The following is a 23677-nucleotide window of genomic DNA, read 5'->3' on the forward strand; positions in this document are numbered from 1 at the left end:
TTTACCATTTTATTCATCTACTCAAAATATATATCATATATATCGATATTATAAATTCATAAGTAGCTTAAACCACTGAACCGGTTTATATGAAATTTAGTATGGAAATTGATTCCCTGGGATAGATAAGGGCTACTTTTTTAAATTCACCTCTTTTGGTGGTTAAAATGATTCGTGTGTAAATGGTAAAGCCACAGGCTCAGTTAGTATTGTGTGGATATCATTGATACCAATTTTAAGTCAAAAACAATATAACTCGACATATGCCCAGGTTGACCGCACGCTACACGAAACATGTCTATGTTATATCTAGTATCTCCTGATTCCTTTTGATAGTCCATATTATACTACTGATAAACAAATCTTGTGTGATTTTATTACAGTGTATACTGATTCTGTGATCTCGATTTTTTTATTGCCATTTTACCGTTATTTATAGACAAATGAGTTTTAATTTTATATATAAAAAATGTGCTGTTTTAATTTGTAGTCCAGATGAATCCTCTAAAATTAATATGAAACCTAAAACAAAAATGTGTAACAGTTGTCGTCCGAAGCAATTAAGTTAAAAAAAGGTAACAATGGTTCACGAAACTAGTTCAAGCAGTGCCGCTAGGCTTTCGCGGCTGTGTCCAGTGGTTAGATGGAAAATTTTCTTTGTTCTTTCATACATCCTATGATAATTAGAAATGTATACTTTACTACAAATTGTTTACGTGTGCTATTTTATAGTCATTTTAATGAGATTTCTAAATGTGTATGTATTTTAAAATGGTACGTTGATATTGTAGAGTAGAAGGATAAAGCGCTTTACGTAAGAATTTAGCTCGTCATAAAAAAAATCGTTCATGAAGATTCTCATAAAATACTCAATATACAAACATAAAGAATCGGTCAAACAGGACGTAGACGGTTTTAAAAAAAACCTTTTATGTCTATGCTATTTTATATATAGTAAACTAGACGTGTTAGTCATGGCAGGGATATTTTCAATAATATATATATATATATATATATATATATAAACATAATATGTAGATATTTGCAAGAAATAAGTATAACAACGATCATATTGCATTTAACTTTCACTGCTATCTCTCACTTTCTAGTAGATCAAAAGTTTAGATCAACATTAGATATAACTCTCGTTGTGTTACTGATATTTTAAGTTGCCGAGTGTTTAGCTAAGGACGACTCTCCTTTTCAGGGGAAGATATCAGAATTATATCACGCTGCTCTGTGGTGCTATTACTTAGCAACAATTGCTACAGTTGTTTGTTGTTGATTTAACAAATATTTTTTTGGGGATTGATATCAAATCAAATCAAAAAAAATATAAATCAGTATGTGGACCTTTGCAGTAGCATAATACTGATTTATCCACTGCAACAAATATTTGATAGCAACAGTAGCTATGTTATAATCGCAATAGCACCACTGATGTATATCAAGACAAAACAAAAAAAAAAACATTCTCTTTAAATGTTAAAAAATACATTTTAGTAGATTAAAATTTCAAAAATGGTGATCAAATAGCCACCTGACTGTAAGTTTATACAATTATGTGATGGTCTTCTTAGTATTAATTGAAAAAAAACAATCTATCAGGTTTTAATCTATTTAATATAACATTGAAGCAGCGTGGTGGTATCAACTCCTATCCTTAAAAGGATAGAAGACATTCAACCCAACCCAGTAGCGGGACATTTATAAGTTTGTTACATAACGTAAAGAATTATGAAGACAATGAAGAATCAAAGAAAGTAATCTATTAAATCATAACAAAACATAACACGTAAGGAAGTCACAGTTATACAATCGAACAAAACCTATACTATAGACACAATCAATGGCATTTTGAAACACAATAGTATTAAGTATTCAAGGGACTAACATCAACGTCGCCGAACAATGATGTAGTAAACGTTTACTGTGACAATCTGCACACAATGTGAGTGAATGTCGAATGGGAACTTATGTTTCTTGTAACTCATAAACTAAACATTTTCTTATTATTTACTTTAAGCAAATTAATAACAAAATATCGTTTAAAAACGATAAACAGGGAACTCAAAAAGACACGGACACAAAATGTAAGGAAACTTCAAAGGAACTTCATGGTTTTCACGCATTACTGACTCACAAATTCCCTGACTTTCCCATGTTTTTTACACAGATTTTACAAATTTTACAGGGAGTTTAGGGTAAAATAAAGAACTCTTTTTTTACGATCAATAAAGATTTTTTACTTTCCCTGGCTTTTCCCTGATTATTCAAGGAGAAAAATATCCCCCGAGTTCTTCCGGTTTTTCCTATATTCCATATGAGTAATGTTGATACGATATGAATGATTAAACGATTGTTGAAAAAAAATAATTTACTTTTTATACAGCCTCTTAATAAAAATGTGTAGAGGATTAAAAATAATATTATACATACTTGTTAGTAGGGTTTTGTGCCAGCTCTTTCTACTGCCAAACAAAACAAAAAAAAAATCAGGTAGCATCTATTCCTACTTATATCATAAAAAAATTATAACTCATATGGTTTTCTACGAAAAACATACTTTTGTAACCATATCTGCCTTTATGACATAAAAAGCAGAAAGTATACATTCTATCTTATATTAGGTGCTAATTTATAAGAATTTGAATATATATATGAGAAAAATAAATATCATTGAGGAAAACTAAAGAAGTTCCGACTAGCGCTAAAGATAAAGAACATAATATTCTCGGTAAAACATTGTAAACAGTTAATAGTGATGATGACGTAAAATGTGAAGAACAAACGCTCTTTCTAACGTAAGATAGAGTATTGCCTTAGTACATTGTTAATATAAATATTATATCACTTTTATAACTTATTGGATTATACATTTATCGGGAAGAACAAACGAACGAGAGCCGAGATAATCGAGTGTATATAACACGTGGCTTGTTATCAAAGATCGCGGGTTCACCGAGTTTGGATGTGTTTTGTTTATATAATATGTTACATACATAGCGACCTGTTTCGGCTTCGCACTGGTGTTATTTATTAATAAAGAAAATTATATGATATAAATATAATTTTTACCCTGTAGCACTCAGGAGTAAAGTAGTTTCTACCAGTAAAAACATTTTTGAAATTCGATTATTAGTTCCGTAGATTATCTCCTACATGTAGTCAACTTTTTCATCATATAATATTAGTATAGAAAGCCGTCTTGTACTTATCAGTGAAGAAAGATGTTGCAAGGAGAATTAGTGAGAAAATTTAAATTTAATTAATCATTATGTGAATCAAACAAGCAATCCGCATTGGAGCTGCGTGATGAAGTAAACGTGATGAAGTAAAAACAGAGGAGGAGGCCTTTGCCCAACGGTGGAACATTTACAGACTGTCAAATTTTGAGTCGGTTTTATATAAAACTTATACCGTTGCATAGTTTTTCATTAGTTAAGATAAAAAATATTTCTATGTCAACGGAATTTACTATTACGAATTACGGAAACGAAACGTAACGTAAAGAAAAGGAATAAAGCAAGTTAAAGTTGAATGATCGTTGATCATATTTTAGTCTTTGTTCAGTAAATTCGATAACTTTTATTAAATTTTTACCACTTATGTATTTATTAGCTCTCGACGCATTTTGAATTCCTTATTTTATATCAAGCTTAAAACAACATTTAATAGCACATTACAGATGTAAATTAAAAATGACAAAAATGTTCTTACATGAACGGAATAATGCATCTCCAGTTGATATATAAACGTAAATACCGTACAAAAATAGTATCAATATTAATGACATTGTTTTCGTGCCAAAATAATTGAAATAGCGATGTGGACATTGACGTCCTTTGAGATTTTTAAATAAGAAATATTTAAAAAGTATACCTTCGTCGTGTCGTCGTCGTCGTTACATAGTCTATAGTTAATTTTGTCCTACATATAAATATACCATCCCACGTTAAATATGTTATAATTCTAAAGTTCAAGTGTATTTTAGCTTTTTGACATTTTATCACGCTGAAATTTTATTAGAACCCAATAAAATTTGGGTTGCAAATCCAATATTACATAAAAATGAGACGCTACTTTAGAAACTATTCATAACTAAACAGGTATAAACAAAAAAAAACTACCTTTAAAATATTTACTGAATATTAGTTTTTTTTTCAATTAAAAACATAACTCTCCCATTACCAATGAAATTAAGATAGATCTATAATGAACACATCGCAAAAAGATTCATAAACAGAATAAATAAATTAATAAGAACATACAAAATAACCTCCCTTTTATATCGATTATGCAAAAACATTACTAAAATTAATAGACGGGCAAACATCTGATGTAGTTATTTTTAGTATGATTTACAAATAACAACAATGCATGTATGATTTAAATAAAGTAATATATGACTGGGCCTGTGGGCGGGTCCCTCGTGCCACGTAAATGGGCTAGGCGACTCATAAAAGAGGATTGCGACTTTTGTGATGACCATCCCGTGTTACATGTTCCCACGTACACCTGTCATATCCGATTTTAGAGAATCGACAATTGTGTTGGGTACAATCAATTACATTCTTACTGCTCATTGATTAGTTATGGAATGTTTATTTTGTAGTATTGACAAGGCAGATACCGACTGGTAATGTGCACTTGGAAAACCAAATCAATATGCAATATTGGTTTTCAAACGACGTGTATTGTTTTTATTGTTATATATCTTGGTATTATTATATAGCTTAATAAAATATTACTAATCTATATGTACATATATAAAAACGAAGTACCACTCACTAAATAATCACGAAATCACAGTAACTACAACACCCACAAACCTTAAATTTGGCAGGTATAAAGAAATCTCCTTATAGGGTGTAGACATCCGCTACGGAACAATTACGAAACTTCATGCAGTAAACTGTATAGCAACAGAATCCTCGTTATATTTATTATCTATGAATTATCAAAAAATAGCGACAAGTGGCGATTTAATGTGAGAGTACGATCGAATACCAAACATCGTTAGTCACCGCAACAAGATAAGAATGCTTATAAATAGGCTCATCTTAAATGCAATCATATCTTGCATTACGGCGACTCAGCGCGTCAGCCAGAAACAAAATAACGTCGCGTAGTTAGGGTTGCCCGAACGGTCGATACCTGTACCTTTTTCCATGTCACTTTTAAAGACCACATCACTTCATATAAATAATTTTAAATATCTCGTTAGTCAATCAACAAGATTGCGAGATCCCGGATTTGGGTTAGAATCTTGGTTTACAATTTGAAACGAGGGTCTAAGTTATTATTTTTGTATATAAGAGATTCTCAATAGCACATCCTTGAACGTTTTTTTTAAGACCATTGATTTAGTGTTTGATCTCTATTTTGTCTTTCGTGTTTACGCAAATACTTGTGGATTGTAGACTATTATAATCATCTGCGCAGTTGGCTACTGTTTAAAATTGGCCGTCGTTGCTGATATTCGTTTAGACACTAAAAGGCCGATAATAAATTTGAACTAAAAGTAAAGATAAGATTCCTGTATTTTCTGATTTGCAGCCCTATTCTTAACGCACGACGCAGGCGCATCTTGCGCTGACTCACACACGCTCACGCGCATGATAATTACGACGTAGAAGCACGTGTTCCCTTTCAAGTGTTGATAACTCTACTCATTAAGCGCTCCTTGTTTGCTATGGGTACGTTTATTGTACTGTTATTGCAATGATGAGTGGAAGATCTGTTTAACCTTTTTAGACGTAATTTAATTAATTATTTATATCGCTATTTTCAAAATAATAAAAAGAAGTTAAAATATGATCGCACAATAGGACTAATTGAATAGCTATCATGGGTTTATGTATTGAATTAGGTATAGGAACTTACTAAATATGGTATGTTTACAGATTTTCGCTACAATCATCGTACTGTGAGCTCGTCTGAACAACGCAATTATGGTTAAGGAGGGGCGTTAAAAGCTCTAGTGAACGTACAGTTAAGTCACTGAAGGGTCCGATTCGCTGAGAATAGAAAAGAGTTATATGAAGAAAAAGTGTAATTGCTACACTTCGAAAAACATAAGTAAATAAAACAGTAACTTTCATATATTTGCTAGTAAAAATTTGAATTATGTACGTATACACGAAAGACAACTAAACATGAAAAATACCAATTAAAGGAGATAGGTACGTGTGGTGTTACGGTGTGAATAGCCGCACTGACATTTTTAATGCGAATTCCTTTATGATTAACAGTCGCTTATCCTTTTATAATGTCAGACCTGATTTCGTAACGGTGATAACAATATAAACAAATATAATACAATAATAAGTAGTCATACAAGCTAGTCGCGCGAAGGTATAGCGTGCTAATTTCTAGTACACCATGCAGTACGGTTTATTTAATATTTTGTAATATCTGTTGAACTCTCGATGGCAAAAGACGATCAGTGATATTTATTTTTATAAATATGGACTTGCTGTCACAAATACATTGTACGAATAAATTTAAATTGTAATAAATCGATAACTTTAATTGATAATGTAAGTAATATTATCTATCTATAAAAGATTATGTGCCGTCGCACACTTCTGTTGGCATTTTGGATATCTAGAAATCTCTTATACAAAGTTTCCCCGCATTCGTTAGAGTTTTGGCAGCGTTCGCTTGGAAAGCGCCCGGTTCGAAAAATTACCGTCCGGCTAGGTTGACACGATTTGCTATTTCTCAAATATTATATTAAATATATATCTTAAAATTAATGATCCGGTAAATACTAACAATCAAAACGTGAGGTACGTTTTATAAATTAGTAATATAAAAAGTAGTAAACTACAATATTGACATTAACATTTGCTGAAACAGTACTATATTCATCCTTCTAAAAGAAGTTCGATGACGTTTGAACAACATCCGAATTCAATTTTGTATTTGTATAACAATAAATAAACATTCTTTTAATATACGTTAAAGATTATTCATCCTTCTAAAAGAAGTTCGATGACGTTTGAACAACATCCGAATTCAATTTTGTATTTGTATAACAATAAATAAACATTCTTTTAATATACGTTAAAGATGTTCTCGAAGTAAGAACAGGTATCCCGGTAATATAATTTAAACGGCTTGTCTGGCGTGGAGGAAGTTCGTGTTACATAACACTCAGCTGTTAAATGGAACGGAACGGTGAACGAAAGCAAGCGCCGATAACTTCGTAATTGGGTATTGAATAACCAATTTCCGAAAAGCTTCAGCAAATGGGTTTAAAAAAAAGGGAGGAAAAAAGATAATTACAACACTTTCATGGTGGACTATTAAAAACACCTGAACTACGTCGTTCAAATGTGGAAAAACTAGGATTATATATAGAAGCTATAGATAGGTTAGTACCCATACATGGTATGTATGGGTCTAAATCAATCAGTCTATCGACAAAGAACGTAAATGACAGGATTTACGATAAATTGTTGTTTATAACCTTATACAATTATAAAACACCAGCAATTTCTCTATCTGTCATCAATCATGTCATAATCGCCATGATATTCCAATACTTTTGAATGATATTCCCATTTCAGTAACCTTCAATAAACGTTAATTTCTGCGAAGCAAATTTTGAGTCTGCTTGTCCAGTGACCTTGATGCGTACGACCTACCTCAATGCTAACGAGAAGCAAATATAATCTAATCTCACATGACTTATCTACAACCAAACAGCTTATTTGGCTTGTGTACAGTTTAATTGTTTACTTCAAAAAAAGTATAAATCTATTATAATACACAAATTCATATAAATTATGTCCTATTTATGTTAATTTCCGTCTGATCTCCCATAATACACGTGTAAACCCAAGAGCGCTTATTATTTTAAAAATAGAACAACATCTATGCAAGTTAAAAATGAGTGCATAAATACATATATCTAATGACATACTTTTGTATATGTATATCACGCTCGCACTGCACCGATGGTAGGTCGCAAATCGCAAGGCGCAACGGTGACATGGCGCATATCTGCGTTCTTTGTGTTTGCCCAACCCGTTCGCAATGCGTTGGAATAATACATCGCTGGGTCGAAATCGCGATATTGTTCCCGTGCATTAGTAAAAGTAGTAATAGAGAGGTTGAAACTGAGTGCTATAGAACCGGGAGTGGAACGGGAGGTCTAAGATCTTTGGGCATGCTGCCAACACGAAGCGCCACTGCTCACACTGCAACGTCTGTCAGCGCCATTATATATCTTCACTTAATAATTCTTTATCCTAATCGCATAAGAACCAATTTCCCATGACATAAAGATTATCGTAAATTTGTCTCACGTCATCTAAATGTCTCGCACATAGTCTAGGTTTTTAAATGTGAACCATCTGAGATCTAGCATTCAAGAATTTTTGGGTTAATTTGAATACTATTTGAAAATGAATCTGATATAGACCAGATTTAACCGAGGTTAAAAGTAATATTTAGAGGAATATTTTCAATGTTTTTAAGAATGAGCGCAACAACAAAAGTTCAGTAAAAATTTAACCCATTATGTTTCTCGGAAAAAATCGGTCGTGCCCCAGATATTTTACGTCGGTCATTGACATTGTACTATTCCGTTTTATGCATCTCAGTACAAAACATCTTTTGGATAGATTTGCAACTGAAAGAATATTATATGACTACAAGTACCCTTTCAGTGAACTGTAAAATATAGATAAGAGAAATTATAATACACTCGAAGAGAAAAATTTGTACCCCTTTTATAAGCATATTGTGCGCACAGAGAAGTCTGTTACTTGGCATCAAAGTTTATATGCAGTACGACTAGAAAAAGGGCTGATGTATTTGTATATACATAGATATAATGCATTATATCTATGTATATACAAATAATATTAAACGTTTATTATTTTATAATTAGGTTTTGTTTATTGACTAGCCACGTCTCGCCGTTTTACCTTATCTTTCATAAATTTTGTATACAAAGCAGATAGACTCGAATACGACTATGAATGTCAAGTCTCATTTAATAAGCAATTAATAACGATACAATTTCTAGACACTGGTCGCCTAGTGGTACTATTTAATTAAAATCATTTTTATATAAAGTCAAATAATGCAATATTGGTTTTTTTTTTAAACTTTATACCTTATCATATTTTACGCAAGCATGTTAAACCAACCAACCACTTATTAAGCAAAACTGATCTGAGACTACTTTTCAATTAATATACTTGCAGGTGGCTCCAGGAACTGACTCATTTACGAGTAATCAACAGACGCTTGTTTGTTCTACCGCTATTAGCTTTACTTCACACAAATTCCAATTTATTATAAATTTGTAAAACGTATTCTGAATATATATAGTACCAGTAAATGTACAAAATATTCGTACCTTTTAGTATCATTTTAAACAATATCTTGATATTTTTGGTTCATTTTGACAACATTTTTAATGGATTTCATCACCAAAATTAATTAGAGTAGATTACGAAGACCGTGCCTTTTCCATGAAAAAAAAATATAAAAATTATACCTAAACCGCGCTTACCAGAAACGTTCCATTAGTTAATAGAGAAAATTAGTCTGAAACAGAATGTCTGCGGAATTAAATCAATTATGAGTTACGACGGACAATAGTTCATAATTCATATGTAGTATAAAACAAGCTCACTTGAACTGTTTTGAATTTTGTTTTACAAGCTATTATTGAACTTGCAATGTTTGTTTCTGTAGGTCAAATCTGGGATGCCGAATTATGATCACTTCTTCTTATCCTATGGAGTTGAAATTTTACATGCTGCTTCAGTTCTGATGATAATGCTGTTTTATAGTAACCATGACCTGATTCTACCCACAGGATTGGATCCAATAATGGAACTTTTCAATTTTGTATATAAAGATTTGTATTTTTTAATTAATTTATTAATTTGTAAGAAGAGTATAGTTGTGTGCAAGAGCCAAGTTAAAAAATCTCGTGCACATATTTTTAACCGCTACCTGAGGATTCGTATTTCAATACCAGAATAAAATATACCATCGGTATTATATATACAAGTAATAACGCACCTACAGAATATTTGATATAGGTACTACAATAACGAAATAGATTTTGTGGAAGAAATATTCTTTTTAACTCAGAAATATTTTACAACAGAGTGAAAAGCATTAACGGTGTAAGAGTGACTGAGTTTTTTTATTATGAATCGAATGAAAGTATTTAAATAATCACTCTTGTCTCCTAAACAACCGAATCGACGCTTAGGAAATGGACGTAACTAAATAATACGGGACGAGCGAGACACAAATTACAAGTAACACCGGCGTTTACCGCTACGTATCCGGTGAATAGTAAGTATGACTTATTAACGTCACCTTGTTATATCTGTTATTGTATAGTCACTGTTCAATCAAATGCTTAGAATTGCATGATTAAAGAGAAGATGTTTGATGAAAAACACTATTACTGAGTTTGTTGCCGGATCTTATGGGTTAAATCTACATTTTGAATCGATAGTTCTACTGCTATTGGTCGAAGTTTAAATTCAATTTATTTTGTAAATTACAATTCATGCTATTAAGAGCCCAGAGTTATTTGATTAATAACCACTTAATTTTAATGGTGAAGTAATAAAAACAACGAGACGATTTTGTATATGCATATTATGTTCCATACATACGTTGTCTAAATGTCACTCCATATATTTTACAAAGTAAATTAGTTAGGACATTATATATAGTATTCCGACCAAGATTACTGCAAAGAAATAATTAAAATGAGATCATATTGTGATGGTGTTAAAAATCAGAAATGAGTACGTTTCTTTTGGTTGGCGAATATATTTTCTTTCCAACGTTTCATGCTTTTTAGCGACACTTTTGGCTTAAATAACTTTAACGTAGATATTACACGTACATATGACGTAAAAAGAGTGTGAATAACATATAATAATATTTATCTAATTCGTATAGTTATGAAACCTTAGTAAGATTCAACCTTTGCTTTGTGAAGAAATAATGTGTATTCAAATACATTTACAGAAGTATAATATAAATCAAACTTACCTACTCTAAGAAAAAATATACATAATATGAGGAATAGTGGCCAGAACTTCGTTCATGCAAGTATGCAGTTAACATGTACCTTTTAAAGAAAAGAAACACCGCTGACTTGGCTTAAAATCTGCCTTGTGCTATATGGACAATGCGTTTCTTCGATAACGAGGCATGCGATATAAGCACTAATTTAATATTTTAACTACAACCCTGATAAGTGTCGACAAATCTAAAAAAAAATTGTTATTCGTACGTCGATGTCATTCATACGATTAAAATTTGCAGTAAACTTTTATGAAAAAATACAGTGCACCAAATGTAGAACATTTAGGTCAGCTTCCTAAACTGGGATAGCTTAAATTTTAATTTATCTGCACTATCGGAGTGCCGAGTACCTATTATCTTTTACGGCATATTATAAACCGCAGTAGAGGTCAATATTAATGTCCTCTAACTATATTTCAAAGCTTACATTCTTTGAATAAAAAAGAGCGCATCAAAAAGCCTACCAAATTGTGGTATATTAGAAATAGATTCTAAGATTTATTCCCGTTTGATACATGTACTCACAAAATATTCTTTGATAACAAAATTACAATATAAATACATCGCGACGATATCATAGCTTCGTGTAATAAAAACTGAAATAAATATTCAATGACTAACAAACATTCGATACCTATCTTTACGTTCTCACTGACGTGGATGCATCATCGCGAAGAATAGATCTTGATGGTGCCAAATATTGGCTTACGATGACTAATGTCGCAGGCTGTCCCTGGGCTAATGAGTCGAGCAGACTAAGTATTAATTAGTGTGGGTACTGACCCTTCTGAGACGTGAAACTTGATAGCCCCTGTACTTCCAACAGCTAATAAGAATGGAGTATCGATTGAAGGTTGTCTATTGCGTCATATGTCCAGACGGCTCGAATAATCAAAGTATGAATTGTCATAATATGTATGACTGACAAATGTTTTTCGTCTAAATGCTGGGGTTTATAGAACGATTATTTGAAGACATATACAAAAGTTATTTTTTTAGTTAATTGGATTTTCGTAATTATTAGTCAAGGGCGTCAGCGTATTTGGTATCAATGATTGACCCATTAATAGTTTGAAGGCACGCATAATATGATAACTCGTATTATATGGAGGGTACACAGTGCAATGACCCATCGTCCGCAATTGATTAGATACATAATTTTAGCTTTTATTAGCCACTCTCTCATTATATAAACTTAACCAGACCCAAACTAAAACAACATATGAATGCTGTAGGTAAATTTCAAAACCATTTTGTATGAAAAGCGTAACTATAGATATTTTGCAAACTTCTTAAAAAAATCATTGTTTTTGTTTAAAAAGTATTATATATTAATTTATATTATATTTGAGTATTTGCTTTGCTCAATACTTAAATATAATTTATTTAATAGTACGTATTTTTAGATTTTTTGGCATAACAATGGCTTCGAAAAAAGTGAATGCTGGATTTAATTTAAATAATTAGCACATTAGACATGTGGTCTGAATATATAAAGTATGTATACATAAAAAATTAAGACAATTTGTTAAAAAAAAAACAAGTTCTTAAATGAAGATTGATATATTACCATCAATCCTTTAAGTCTTAATTGTGACTTACCTTACAATCCTTGTGCCTGTAGCACCAGGTGCAACCAAATAATAGTCCTACAACAGTCAGCACCAACGCCAGCGCCGGCAGTGATGTGTACAAATTGCTTTCCGAATTCCATTCTTCCACCTCAGACCCACTGGCTTCTGTAACATTAAAATAATTTAACCAAAAAGGTATGTAAGTGGGTGGTTTTAATAAAACACTAAAGGGAATGATGAATACACTCCAATTAGAAGCAAATTAAACTGGATAATGATGAATGTCAGAATATATGCTCTTATTGTTACTCCCTAGATATTATTGGCGATGTTGAAAAATTTAAACCCTTTAACCACAACCTATACAATTAACATCTTCTATTCTCTAAGGCATGTTTTGATGGACAAATATTTAAATGTAAGATAATATAATTTTAACCTTATTCATATTCTACAGTACCAGGACTGGGTCAGATCACTATGAGCGTTTAATTTTTAAAAATTATGCCTATGAACTATATGTTTGTTTAAATATTGATAAGTAATTGGTTTGATTAATTTCACAAATTACTCTGTCAAAACATTATTGTTTTGTTTCATGCAACATCAATCATAATTTTTTAAAGAGAACTACAAATAAATTACAGCGATTTATTTATGTTCAAAATTTTGATTAAAAATGACTACTGAATCATTTAAATAAAAAATATGCTAAAAATAAACTGTGATGATGAATGATGTCTGTTTAATTTATAATATTGGGATACTACATTTTTAAGCATATTGGAAAATGTTGACTGTTAAAAAAAAAATCTCATGTATATTGCTAAAACAATTACTTAATTTAATATAATGTAACTTCTTCCCATGTTTTAGTGAACCTTGTATTATTTTAAAATTATATCTTAAAAAGGAATAACTAAAAATTGTAGAAAAGGTGTACAAATAATCAATATTAGTCTCATATTATCGTTTAAATTACGGTAACTATAAATTGAACTTATGCAAATACTACCCACATGTATTTAGACTAACAAAGATTATGTTACCTACTAATAGTTGGGATATTCGATTCCGTTTTATATATATGAGATAAATGCTTACTTACGGAGTGAAAAGTTAATTTATATTAGATGTTAATTAAAAAAACATTGTTTTCTAATAAATTGACTTACCGTGCGGGTAGACCCGCAGCACTGGGTTAACAGGCAATCCTTGTACCAATTGAAGGCCCGTTGAGGCCAAAATTAAAATCACCCATAACACAGCCATCATTTTTACATTATTTGCACAGCCGTATTATTTTTCGTTTCATTATTTATCATTTTAATACATCACCACAACACAAAAAATACACGGTCCCTGACAGGTTTACACTAAAGAAAAAATACTAAAGCACTATACAATATTGACCGCAAAAATTGCGCACATGAAACATTTTCAGAGTCTAGATTATTTATAGCACATAAAATACAATTTTTATTAAGATTTTCGTACACATTTACATATAAATTGCGCAACCCACAGCTGTACAGAACGCCATTTTCGATTTCGATGTTTACAGTTCAAATGATCATTTATTCCTTTTTTTTAGCTAGTAACAAAAGATGTAGAATAAAAGATTGTGAATAAAACTTATCTGAATTAGTATTTTGAATGTTCAATTAAGCATTATTTTTAAATATTACTAAATTATTCTCCTCTAAGTAAATAGCTTTTATGTTATTTTGTTAAGTTTTGTAAATTAATATTATAAAAAATAGTTATGTCAATGTCATAGTCATTAGTTAAGTCAAGAAATGAGTTGACATAACAGAAGAAAACATTAAAAATCGACTGACGCAAAAATAACTGTTCCAAATCTAAAAATGTGTTTGTAATAGAAGTTTTTAAAAATACAAAATTATGTATAAATGAGCAAGCTAGTAGCCTACTCTAATTCATCCTAACGGATGCTCGTAAACTCTGGCAAAATAAGAATAACCTCCAAACACATGTACGGTAAAATAATAATAGTTAATAAAGTAGTTAGAATAAGTAGTGTCCGTTATTACAGCAGCGACAGTAGTAAGAAATTGTTGGGATTTCTAGCCAGCATGCCGAAACCCAATTCTGGAAGAATTTTCGATGCACAACGCCAACGTCAACAAATAAGTAAAAAGGCAGAAAAATATGGCCCTAGTACAGTATACTTACAGGTCCTAGGCTCTGGGGCTAGAGGAGCACCTAATACTCTTTATCTATTTACAGATCAAAAGCGGTGAGTATGTTAATTAAATATAAAATAAATATAATATCTTCGATTATTGCAATGAAATTGCATCATATTTATAAATATTTCCAAAATGTATATTGGGTGTGTCTGGTATAGTTTATTGACGTATTAAATAATTTCAGTTATTTATTTAACTGTGGAGAGGGTACCCAGAGACTTGCCCATGAACACAAGGTAAAACTGTCAAAACTTGACCATATTTTTATCACTAACAAGACCTGGAGAAATATTGGTGGTCTGCCTGGACTCTCTCTCACACTCCAAGATGTTGGTGTGCCAAATATAACTTTACATGGACCTGATGGATTGGTAATTATATTACATTATAGTTTTATAAGAGCTGAGACTGCTGATTTTTTTGTGTTATGAAAACTGTCTTAAATATGTTTCATTGTTTTTAAAAATACATATGAGTTTACATGCATAAAATAAGCAATTAAAATGTGAGCAGATGATTTTTATATAGATGTTATTTATTGTACACATAAAGTAATTTGTTGTTTTTTGTTTCAGGATGAATTGTACAATGCCACAAAAAGGTTTGTGATTATGAAAGATATGAATGTCACTATGGCCAAGTGCAGCCCTTCTGTTGACTTTGAAGACAATGTGATGACTGTTAAATATGTTCTTTTGTAAGTATTTTACATTTGTTTACAATCAATTAATTTTAAGTATATTGCAAATATAATTATTTTCTTTTTACAGGGGACCTGAAGATAAAATTTTAAAAACTGATTCAACACCTATTGCAAAGAAACCGAAACTTGGTGGTGAAAATCATGACAGTAAATTTGAGGAGTTCATTCATGATGACACTGACTATTACAAAAGGGAAGCCAAAAGCCCCGAAGAACTAAAAAACACATCTCCAAAATTAAAACCAAAAAATGTTGGCAAAGGTACATAGTCAATAATATGATTGAATGATATAATTCACTATTAAATAGACATATATTTTAAGTACATATTCCAACTGAAGAAGGAGTAAAGATAAACAAGCCTATTATATATTACAATTTTCATTTAATATCGAGATATAAATTTACTATTGACATCTTACATTAATTTCACTTCTAAATTTCTGATAACAACTTCGTGGATATTCAAAAGTGATTTATAAAAACAATTAATACTTTAAATAAATTAAAGTAATGAAACACTTTCATTTTATATTTCAGATGCTCTGAAGTCGAAGAACGAAAAAGTATTGCATGAACTACAAAAACAAAGTCATTGTACTGTAGCATATATTTGTACTTTGAAGGTGTGTTTCCCTAAATCTACTAAATACATAACCTAATATACCAAAAAATGTTCTATCAATATGACGCCACTTAATAGATATACTCTCCAAGGTTTGCGCTTGTCGCTCGCTTTTTAGGTGTTAGTTGTAAGGTTTTAGGCATAAAAAGTAGCCTATGTCTTTCCTTAAATTTCAAGTTTGCTTCATACAAAATTTCATCAAATTCTGTATTGCGGTTTGGCAATGAAAGAGCAACAGATAGACAGATAGAGTTACTATCGGATTTATATAATACCAGAACCCTACAAGTACTTATTTTGATATAAAAATCAAATTGTTACTATCAAATATTCATTAGAAATAAATTATCATTTTTTAATGTATTTATGGTTCACTATTTTGGCGAGAATGGCTTACACATAAAAGATAGATATATGTGTTAGAGCACTTTTTGTGCCACTGTCAACTTGATGCATTTTGTACTCATTTTCAGAAACGTCTCGGTACACTTGTTCTAGAGAAATGTGTAGAATTCGGTGTCAAACCAGGACCTCTGCTTGGGCAACTGAAGAGTGGTCAAGATGTGGTGCTGCCAGATGGTAAACTAGTGCGGTCAAAAGATGTGAAGACACCAGACGATCCCGGTCCAGTTTTTATAGGTATTTGGATTATATCTTAGTTTTTTCTTTAAATGTAATGTGTACAAAATTATTTTTCAATCACATTTTCGTCATAAAATTTAGTGTTAAGAATTTCTTTGTAGTTTGTGCCTAGCGAAAAGAAAAGTTCATAGTAACCTTACTACTTACTTAAATTCCAATTATTTTTCCAAGAAGCCATTAGAATCGTCTGTACGATTGTATTAATGAATGCTGATACTTAATATATTGATATTTGCTTTGTGTTTCAGTCCTGGAAGTTCCAGATATATCATATTTGAAAGAATCAGAATTCGCTGCACATTATGACGATAAAATTAACCCGCCAGAGAACATTCCTGCCGTTGTTGTGCACTACACGCCACCACACGTCTTTAATGATCCCAAGTAATTAAATTCTGTTTGTATTTATTTTATATTTATAATTTGAAACCAAAAATAAAAATCACTTTTAAAGGTCGAAATTCTGTTAATGAAGTATTTAGAATTCATATTGCGTTTTTGTATGCTTTTAAAAATGAATCTTATGCTTGCTGATGTAGGTTTCCGTAAAATTAAATTCTGACACAGGTGTGACCATAAAACAGTGGACAAGCTTATTTGAATTGGCCCCAAATATTCTCATCGATATAAAAAGACTTCTGTTCTCTCTTTCTTAGTGATTAAGTTAAACAAGATATAGTGAATGGATATTAAAAAATAAATAAGTAAAATGCATTAAAATTTGTCTCTGCCCAGTAGAGGTTCATCATAAGGTAATTATTCTAATTACAGAACATAAAAAAAAAACAAACATCAAATGTACGCTTGTAACGTTAATAATATGCATTTAAAACAAGTTTTATGTATTTTCTCTTAAAATGTTTACAGTGAGGTATTACAATAAAAACGTCACCTCATTAATTAGTATTGATTTGGAATCGAAATTAAACAAACGAGTTACGCCCGTCCCCCGGCAGGTACCGCGCCTTCATGTCGCAGTTCGGCGCGAGCACGCGGCACCTGGTGCTCAACGCGCACAACTCGTGCATGGGCTCGGAGGCCGTGCACCGCTCGCAGCACCGCCTGCACCTGCTGGACGAGGACATGTTCCCCCTGCTGCGCGACGCCAGCGTGCCGGCGCTGTGGGCCCCCGGGCCCCGCGCCGGCGCCGCGCTCGACGGGGCTCGCCTCAGGGGCATCGAGGAGCTCAAGAACAAGGTGAGACTGACTGTGACTGTGACGTGATCCTTCGATGACGAGTATGACAGTTTAATGAAAACAGCGCGTATTGCGGTACTAGGGTGAGTCTGTTGCCTTTTCAGCTAACATGGGTTTGACTTGTATCTTGCTTATAGTTGAAATAGCTGTTTTGATTATTAAATAATTTCAGATTATATTTATCAGTACTTAGTTCTGTGTTGTTAGAGCTGAATAAACCGTATATTAATTGTATAACCACATATATTTATCTAATTAAATAAAAAGCAAGTTACAATGAGCGAGCTCGAGAGGCGCAAATAAAACGTTCAATTACTTAAACTTTATTAAGAAAAAGAAGTAAAGGAATTACATTTATCCTGTCGACTGTCTTGATGTTGCAACTCGTACGATTCCCACGTTATGTGTTACGAAGAATTATTGAAATAACGGCGATCGCTTTGATGGTCTTTGTGTTGTAGTCCATAGAATGCCCGAGTAAGGTTTTACGAGAATTCTCGAATGTGGTGTCGATGGGAAATATAATTCGAAAAGTATAGGTAATTGAGTAATCAATACTCTAGTCTAGTGCATTTATAACAAGCATATATACCTAATAATTTGTTTATCAATTAAAATAAACAAAGGCTTATATACTTGTGGAATATTATGAATTACAACCTCAAGTATATAGCCTGAGTCACCTCCGTTATGGGATTTGTGTTGTTTTGACTTTTGTCAGTGAGTTAACACATTATATCAAGATAGTGTTACGATATCATATTATGTTATCAGTATGCTATCATAAGAAATATTTACTAGCTGGTCGACGTTGCCCCTGTTCTAAATTGTTAATTTATTGTAAATCGTCTTTTACTATATGCTATTGTAAAGGCGAAGTATTGTGGGTGAAATTCCACCTGCACCTCATATGAAATGGCCTCTGGTATCTGATACGCTGGTCAATGTCAGATTAACTGTGAGCAATAAGCGTTTAGATTAACGTCAATTTAAATCTAAACATTATAAGTCAAACGACCAATGATTATTTAGTTATAACCCGAATAGAATTCAATCACCTTTTCAGCAAGTATGTTATGAAAATTCAGACGATTTAATCGTCCCAACTCAGAAAAAGCTGCATCAAGGCAAAGCATCATCAAATGCATCGGCATTTAAAATGATAGTAAAAATGTAGTCCGTAGCGGTCGTTCAATTTACGTGATCGGTGTGGGAATTGTGAAGCGGTTTGTACAAAGCTGGAGTTAAAGGACTGGAGGCTGGGTTACAAAGGAATAGAGAAGGGTCTCTATAGCAGCAGAGAAGTAGAGGTTGACTATATCTAGTATAGTACCTAAACATATCTTACATTAAAATTGTTAACTAGTCGAAGGCTCAAGTGTAGGCGCTGTGGTTGCCTAGCTCTTAATTCGGCCGGGGATTGCAGATCGCCGAGGCGCAGTTCCAGAACATCATAAACATGGAGGGCTCGTGCGGGGACGCGTCGGCGGGCGGCGCCGCGCCCGCGCGCCTCGACCTCGTCGCCGCGCGCACGCTCACCGTGTTCCACCTCCGCCCCAAGAGGGCGCTCGACAGGTGCGAACAGACATGACATGAGAACGACTTCATTTCAATTATGCTTCTTCGGAACAAAAATGCAAAAACTTATATACGACTGTTTATGCCGTATTAGCCGTTGACTCTGTTTTTTTTTTATTTCGAAATGAATATTCATCGCTAAGGCCGGACGATGTCTGGCAGGTTAGTTAGTGATTTATAAATTATATATTTAAGAATACTGTCTTAACAGATCGGCCGAACCGAAGCTCCATATACAAGAGTATATCCAGGAGGCAATGGACGTGGATGGATTCGTTGACAGTCTAGAAAAATTCCGAAAACTAGTTGAGAAAATTCGCTATGGCAAGACCCAGTCTCAGCAGGAGTATCCGAAGGTAGTTTTCCTCGGAACCGGTTCCTGTATACCGAGTAAGACGAGGAATACGAGTGCAATTGTTCTACAAATTGAGTAAGTCTTTTATTATTAAAAAATGTTTCAAAGTATTTGGTGTTATTAATTTTAATATAAAATTAATTCATATTTTCTTACGTGGAATTAATTTTAAATGCAAGACTCATTACTTCCTGCTCAGATTTATTAGAGTTTAGCGATTCAATTTATTCCATAATTTTATATATAAATATAAATCCTTATCGGTAACGTTTCTACCCTATCCAGTGAACGTAGTTCAATGTTAATGGATTGTGGTGAAGGCACATTCGGTCAACTGGTGCGCTTCTTTGGACCAAAGAAAGTCAACGCGTTCCTGAGGACACTGAAGGCCATTTATATCTCTCACCTACACGCAGACCACCATATCGGTAAGAATTACATTTACAGCGTTCTCAGTCAATACCCAAATAGACAAGATTCTAATTTAAAATTCTATAATGTTTTGTAATTTCAATTATTATTATTATTTTATTTTAAATATTGACGTGATATCCCATTTTTATAAACGTATAAACCTTTTGGGAGATTAAATTAAGTCTTGATAGTAACGACATTATTTATTTATTTGAAGTCACGTCAATGCGTTGTAAGAAAAATAAACCCATATAAAATGTAGTCTTGATGCTATGTCATTTTTGCTCACATTTAGCTTGCATAGGCTACATACATACCTAGCTATGTATTAACTTACTTATATTATAAATTAGAAAGTTTGGATGGATTGATATTTGTTACTGAATGATGCCAGAATGGCTAGACGGATCTGAATGAGATCGACCGCAGAGATAGATTATTGTTTGGAATAAGTCAAGCCGCGGGTTTAAATGAATTTTGCTGTTTGGGGGTTGAATAACCGTGTAGTTCGTATCTACTAAAACGAGTCTTCTAAATACCAGTCCTAATTATTTACCATTCTGTTTCAAAATTTCATGATGGACTTTTAAGACGTTACAACTAACTGACTCGTGTCTTTAATCTTCGGTAGAATGCAACATACAGGTATTGTTTCAGGTCTAATAGACGTGCTACAGGCGCGTCGTCAGGCCTTAGACGAAGTTGACGAGGAAGCGCCTACAACTTCCGTGTACCTGCTCGCACCCGGACAGATCGTCTCCTGGCTATCCATATACGACAAGGAGTTCGAGAGGATTCAAGATGAATTTACGCTAATACCTAATCAGGACTTGGTAAGAGAGTCGAATCGGCTATGGCACGATGCCTGGAGTGGTCCGTCCACAGACACTGCGAGAAGTATAAACATTTGCTCGCTCGCTCCGTGCTCTTACGTTTTGGTCTCCCGTGTCATCACATGTTCACTCATGGCAGTAGCGGTGCCGAGGCGTTTTTTGTTCATGTCCCGATTAAAGTCGTCATTGCTTTCGAAGCTGGAGGAGCAGAGGCCGGAGTGGGAGGCGGGCGGCGCGCTGGCGGCGGCGGCGGCGGCGGCGCTGGGCGTGCGGCGCGTGCGCACGTGCCACGTGGCGCACTGCCCCAACGCCTTCGGGGTGGCCGTCGACGTGGACGAGCGCTACAAGCTCACCTACTCCGGCGACACCATCCCCTGCGCGGAGCTCGTGGACATCGGTGAGTCCATCCGAAACGCTCCTTTGTATTGAGTGAAATAAAACTAAGTTTTGTTTTTTCCTATTTAAATTTATTTCTACTGTTTATGCATGTATTTAATGTTACCTTTAATTTTCTGGCTGAGATTGTCTATGAATTATTCAAATATTTTATAGAGAATTTCGTAAACATTCGACTAAAAAAAAACAACTTATAAAAGATCACTGTCTAAAGCAAATATAGTAAGAATTCTTTCTTAATTTACCTAATATACATTCTGGACAGATGGTAGTTTTACATTTAATATAATTCTGTAAAATGCCAATTCAGAAGTGCATATAATAGCGTACCTGAATAAAGATATTTTGATTAATAAAGTAACTGGGTAATTGCAGGTAAAGACTCAACTCTATTAATCCACGAAGCGACAATGGAAGACGAGCTCGCAGGAGAAGCGCGTATAAAGATGCATTCGACGACTTCCCAGGCCATAAACATCGGGAAGGAAATGAACGCCAAGTACACAATATTAACGCACTTCAGTCAGAGATACGCGCGACTGCCGAGACTCAATGCGAACATATTGAACGACAACAATACGGTCGGGATAGCTTTTGATAACATGCAGGTGCGTACTATGAATTAATAACTTATTTTTATGCAGTTATTAAATGTAATCCAGGCCGCCCCTTCAAACAGCTAACTAGAAACAGTTTTTCTTTTAATTAGTAAATGTAGTAACATTTACTCTTGCCTTTTTTTTAGTATAGGTAGTTGATTTTTTTAATAGTATTTGTTATTTGAACAAGTATCCATACCATCGTCATAAAAAAATATCAGTAAAGTAATTCACACTGAGTTAGTCTTTAAGGCGTGGTAATGGTTTTCGGATAAGCTTTAAGAAAAATATCAAAAAAAAATTATTAACCTACACATACAGTATTTACTATTCTCCAAATATAATTGAAAAAATAGAAAGTAATTAAAAAAATATTATGTGCTGAACGCTTTACTCCACAACTACAGGGCACGAGGTGTGAGGTTTTCGCGTATTTATTTATTTCATATTTATCGGTAACTCTCAAACGAGCAAGGTCAATGACGTGTGTCCGTCCAAAGTGAAGCTAACAATGTATTGTTATTTGTATTTTTTATCATATAAGAATAAGTTATCTATTAGACTAAGTTAATATTGTATGCAGCATTTCCTTATAAATTAATACTATTGGGTCATCCATAATAAATAAATGTATAGAAATCTGTGACTTTGATATAACGCCGAAATTGCTAATTATCTCAGTCTCCATTTTTGAGCTAAAACTGACAAAAAATTACGAAAGCAAACTTGACATAAAGAAAATATTGTTTCAGATAACAATGAACGACTTAGAACTCCTTCCACACATGTACGCCCCACTACAACTGATGTTCGCCGAGCATTGTGTAGAGCTAGAATTAAAAGCGGCTAATCGAGCGCGACTCAAAGACAAGCAGAGGTTATCCCCCACCCTACCCACGTCTAATTCTATACGAAATTATTCCACAAACAACCATAAAGAAGAAGAGACCACGGACAACGACAAGAACGAACACAATGGATCCACAGACAATAATGAATCGGATCATCAGAGAAATGGTGAAAATGTTACAGATAACGATCGTAATATAATGAGCTAGTGTTTAATTTGGTTTTTAAGTTTAATAGTTTTGTAGTTTTATATTAGCAGCTTAAATAAAAAATAATAATATTCTTGTACAAGTTACTTGAAGTTGAATGGATGAAGTATTGCTTTATTAAAATAATATATTATATTATCTCATTCAATAGTAAATAGTTGAACATATAGTTCTCATTATAAAGTGATATGTTTTAGTTTGAATCATTTACACTAGTGTAACTAAGATTGGCTGTTATATATAAAACCTGAAATAAATATTTTTTAATGTTGAGTTAAACTGTCTTTTATAAAATAGCGTATAACCGTCCTATTATACACACAGTCGTTGATGGAAGCTTTCGTATATGTTCAAAAGGTATATTAAAATGTAAAGGTATTGGCGTCATGAACGAAATTAATTTCA

At 32.9% G+C, this 23677-nt stretch overlaps 2 protein-coding genes across 11 annotated transcripts in view; one reads left to right on the forward strand and one right to left on the reverse strand.

Moving 5' to 3' along the window:
• Positions 1 to 14208, reverse strand: part of LOC125066024 — a 32632-nt gene extending 18424 nt beyond the window's left edge. For 6 of the 7 annotated variants that reach the window (XR_007119651.1, XM_047673906.1, XM_047673908.1 and 3 more), the window contains exons 1-2: positions 13835 to 14208; positions 12688 to 12824 (exon numbers count right to left, since the gene is read on the reverse strand). Coding sequence is in view for 6 of the 7 variants with exons in the window: in XM_047673906.1 (XP_047529862.1) it covers positions 12688 to 12824; positions 13835 to 13934 (237 nt within the window). In the remaining variant the exon portion in view is untranslated. The remainder of the gene's footprint in view (positions 1 to 12687; positions 12825 to 13834) is intronic. The other variant, XM_047673905.1, reaches the window with a different exon arrangement.
• Positions 5907 to 23524, forward strand: LOC125066026 (ribonuclease Z, mitochondrial). Of its 4 annotated transcripts, none has more exons than XM_047673910.1 (16): positions 5907 to 6074; positions 14714 to 14919; positions 15057 to 15243; positions 15448 to 15569; positions 15643 to 15836; positions 16116 to 16201; positions 16674 to 16839; positions 17091 to 17226; positions 17799 to 18039; positions 19466 to 19614; positions 19829 to 20047; positions 20258 to 20400; positions 21044 to 21219; positions 21418 to 21616; positions 21991 to 22223; positions 22967 to 23524. In XM_047673910.1, exons 1-16 carry the CDS (start codon positions 6042 to 6044, stop codon positions 23270 to 23272), a joined length of 2796 nt encoding a protein of 931 aa, XP_047529866.1. In that variant the 5' UTR covers positions 5907 to 6041; the 3' UTR covers positions 23273 to 23524. The 4 variants fall into 4 exon arrangements, with proteins under 4 accessions (XP_047529866.1, XP_047529867.1, XP_047529869.1 ...); XM_047673911.1 differs by lacking the exon at positions 5907 to 6074 and adding an exon at positions 14464 to 14660 and having other exon boundaries at positions 14751 to 14919; XM_047673913.1 differs by lacking the exon at positions 5907 to 6074 and adding an exon at positions 14464 to 14655 and having other exon boundaries at positions 14751 to 14919.
• The last annotated feature ends 153 nt before the right edge of the window (positions 23525 to 23677 follow it).

Source organism: Vanessa atalanta, chromosome 8 (assembly GCF_905147765.1).
Source record: "Vanessa atalanta chromosome 8, ilVanAtal1.2, whole genome shotgun sequence".
Taxonomy (NCBI): Eukaryota; Metazoa; Arthropoda; class Insecta; order Lepidoptera; family Nymphalidae; genus Vanessa; species Vanessa atalanta.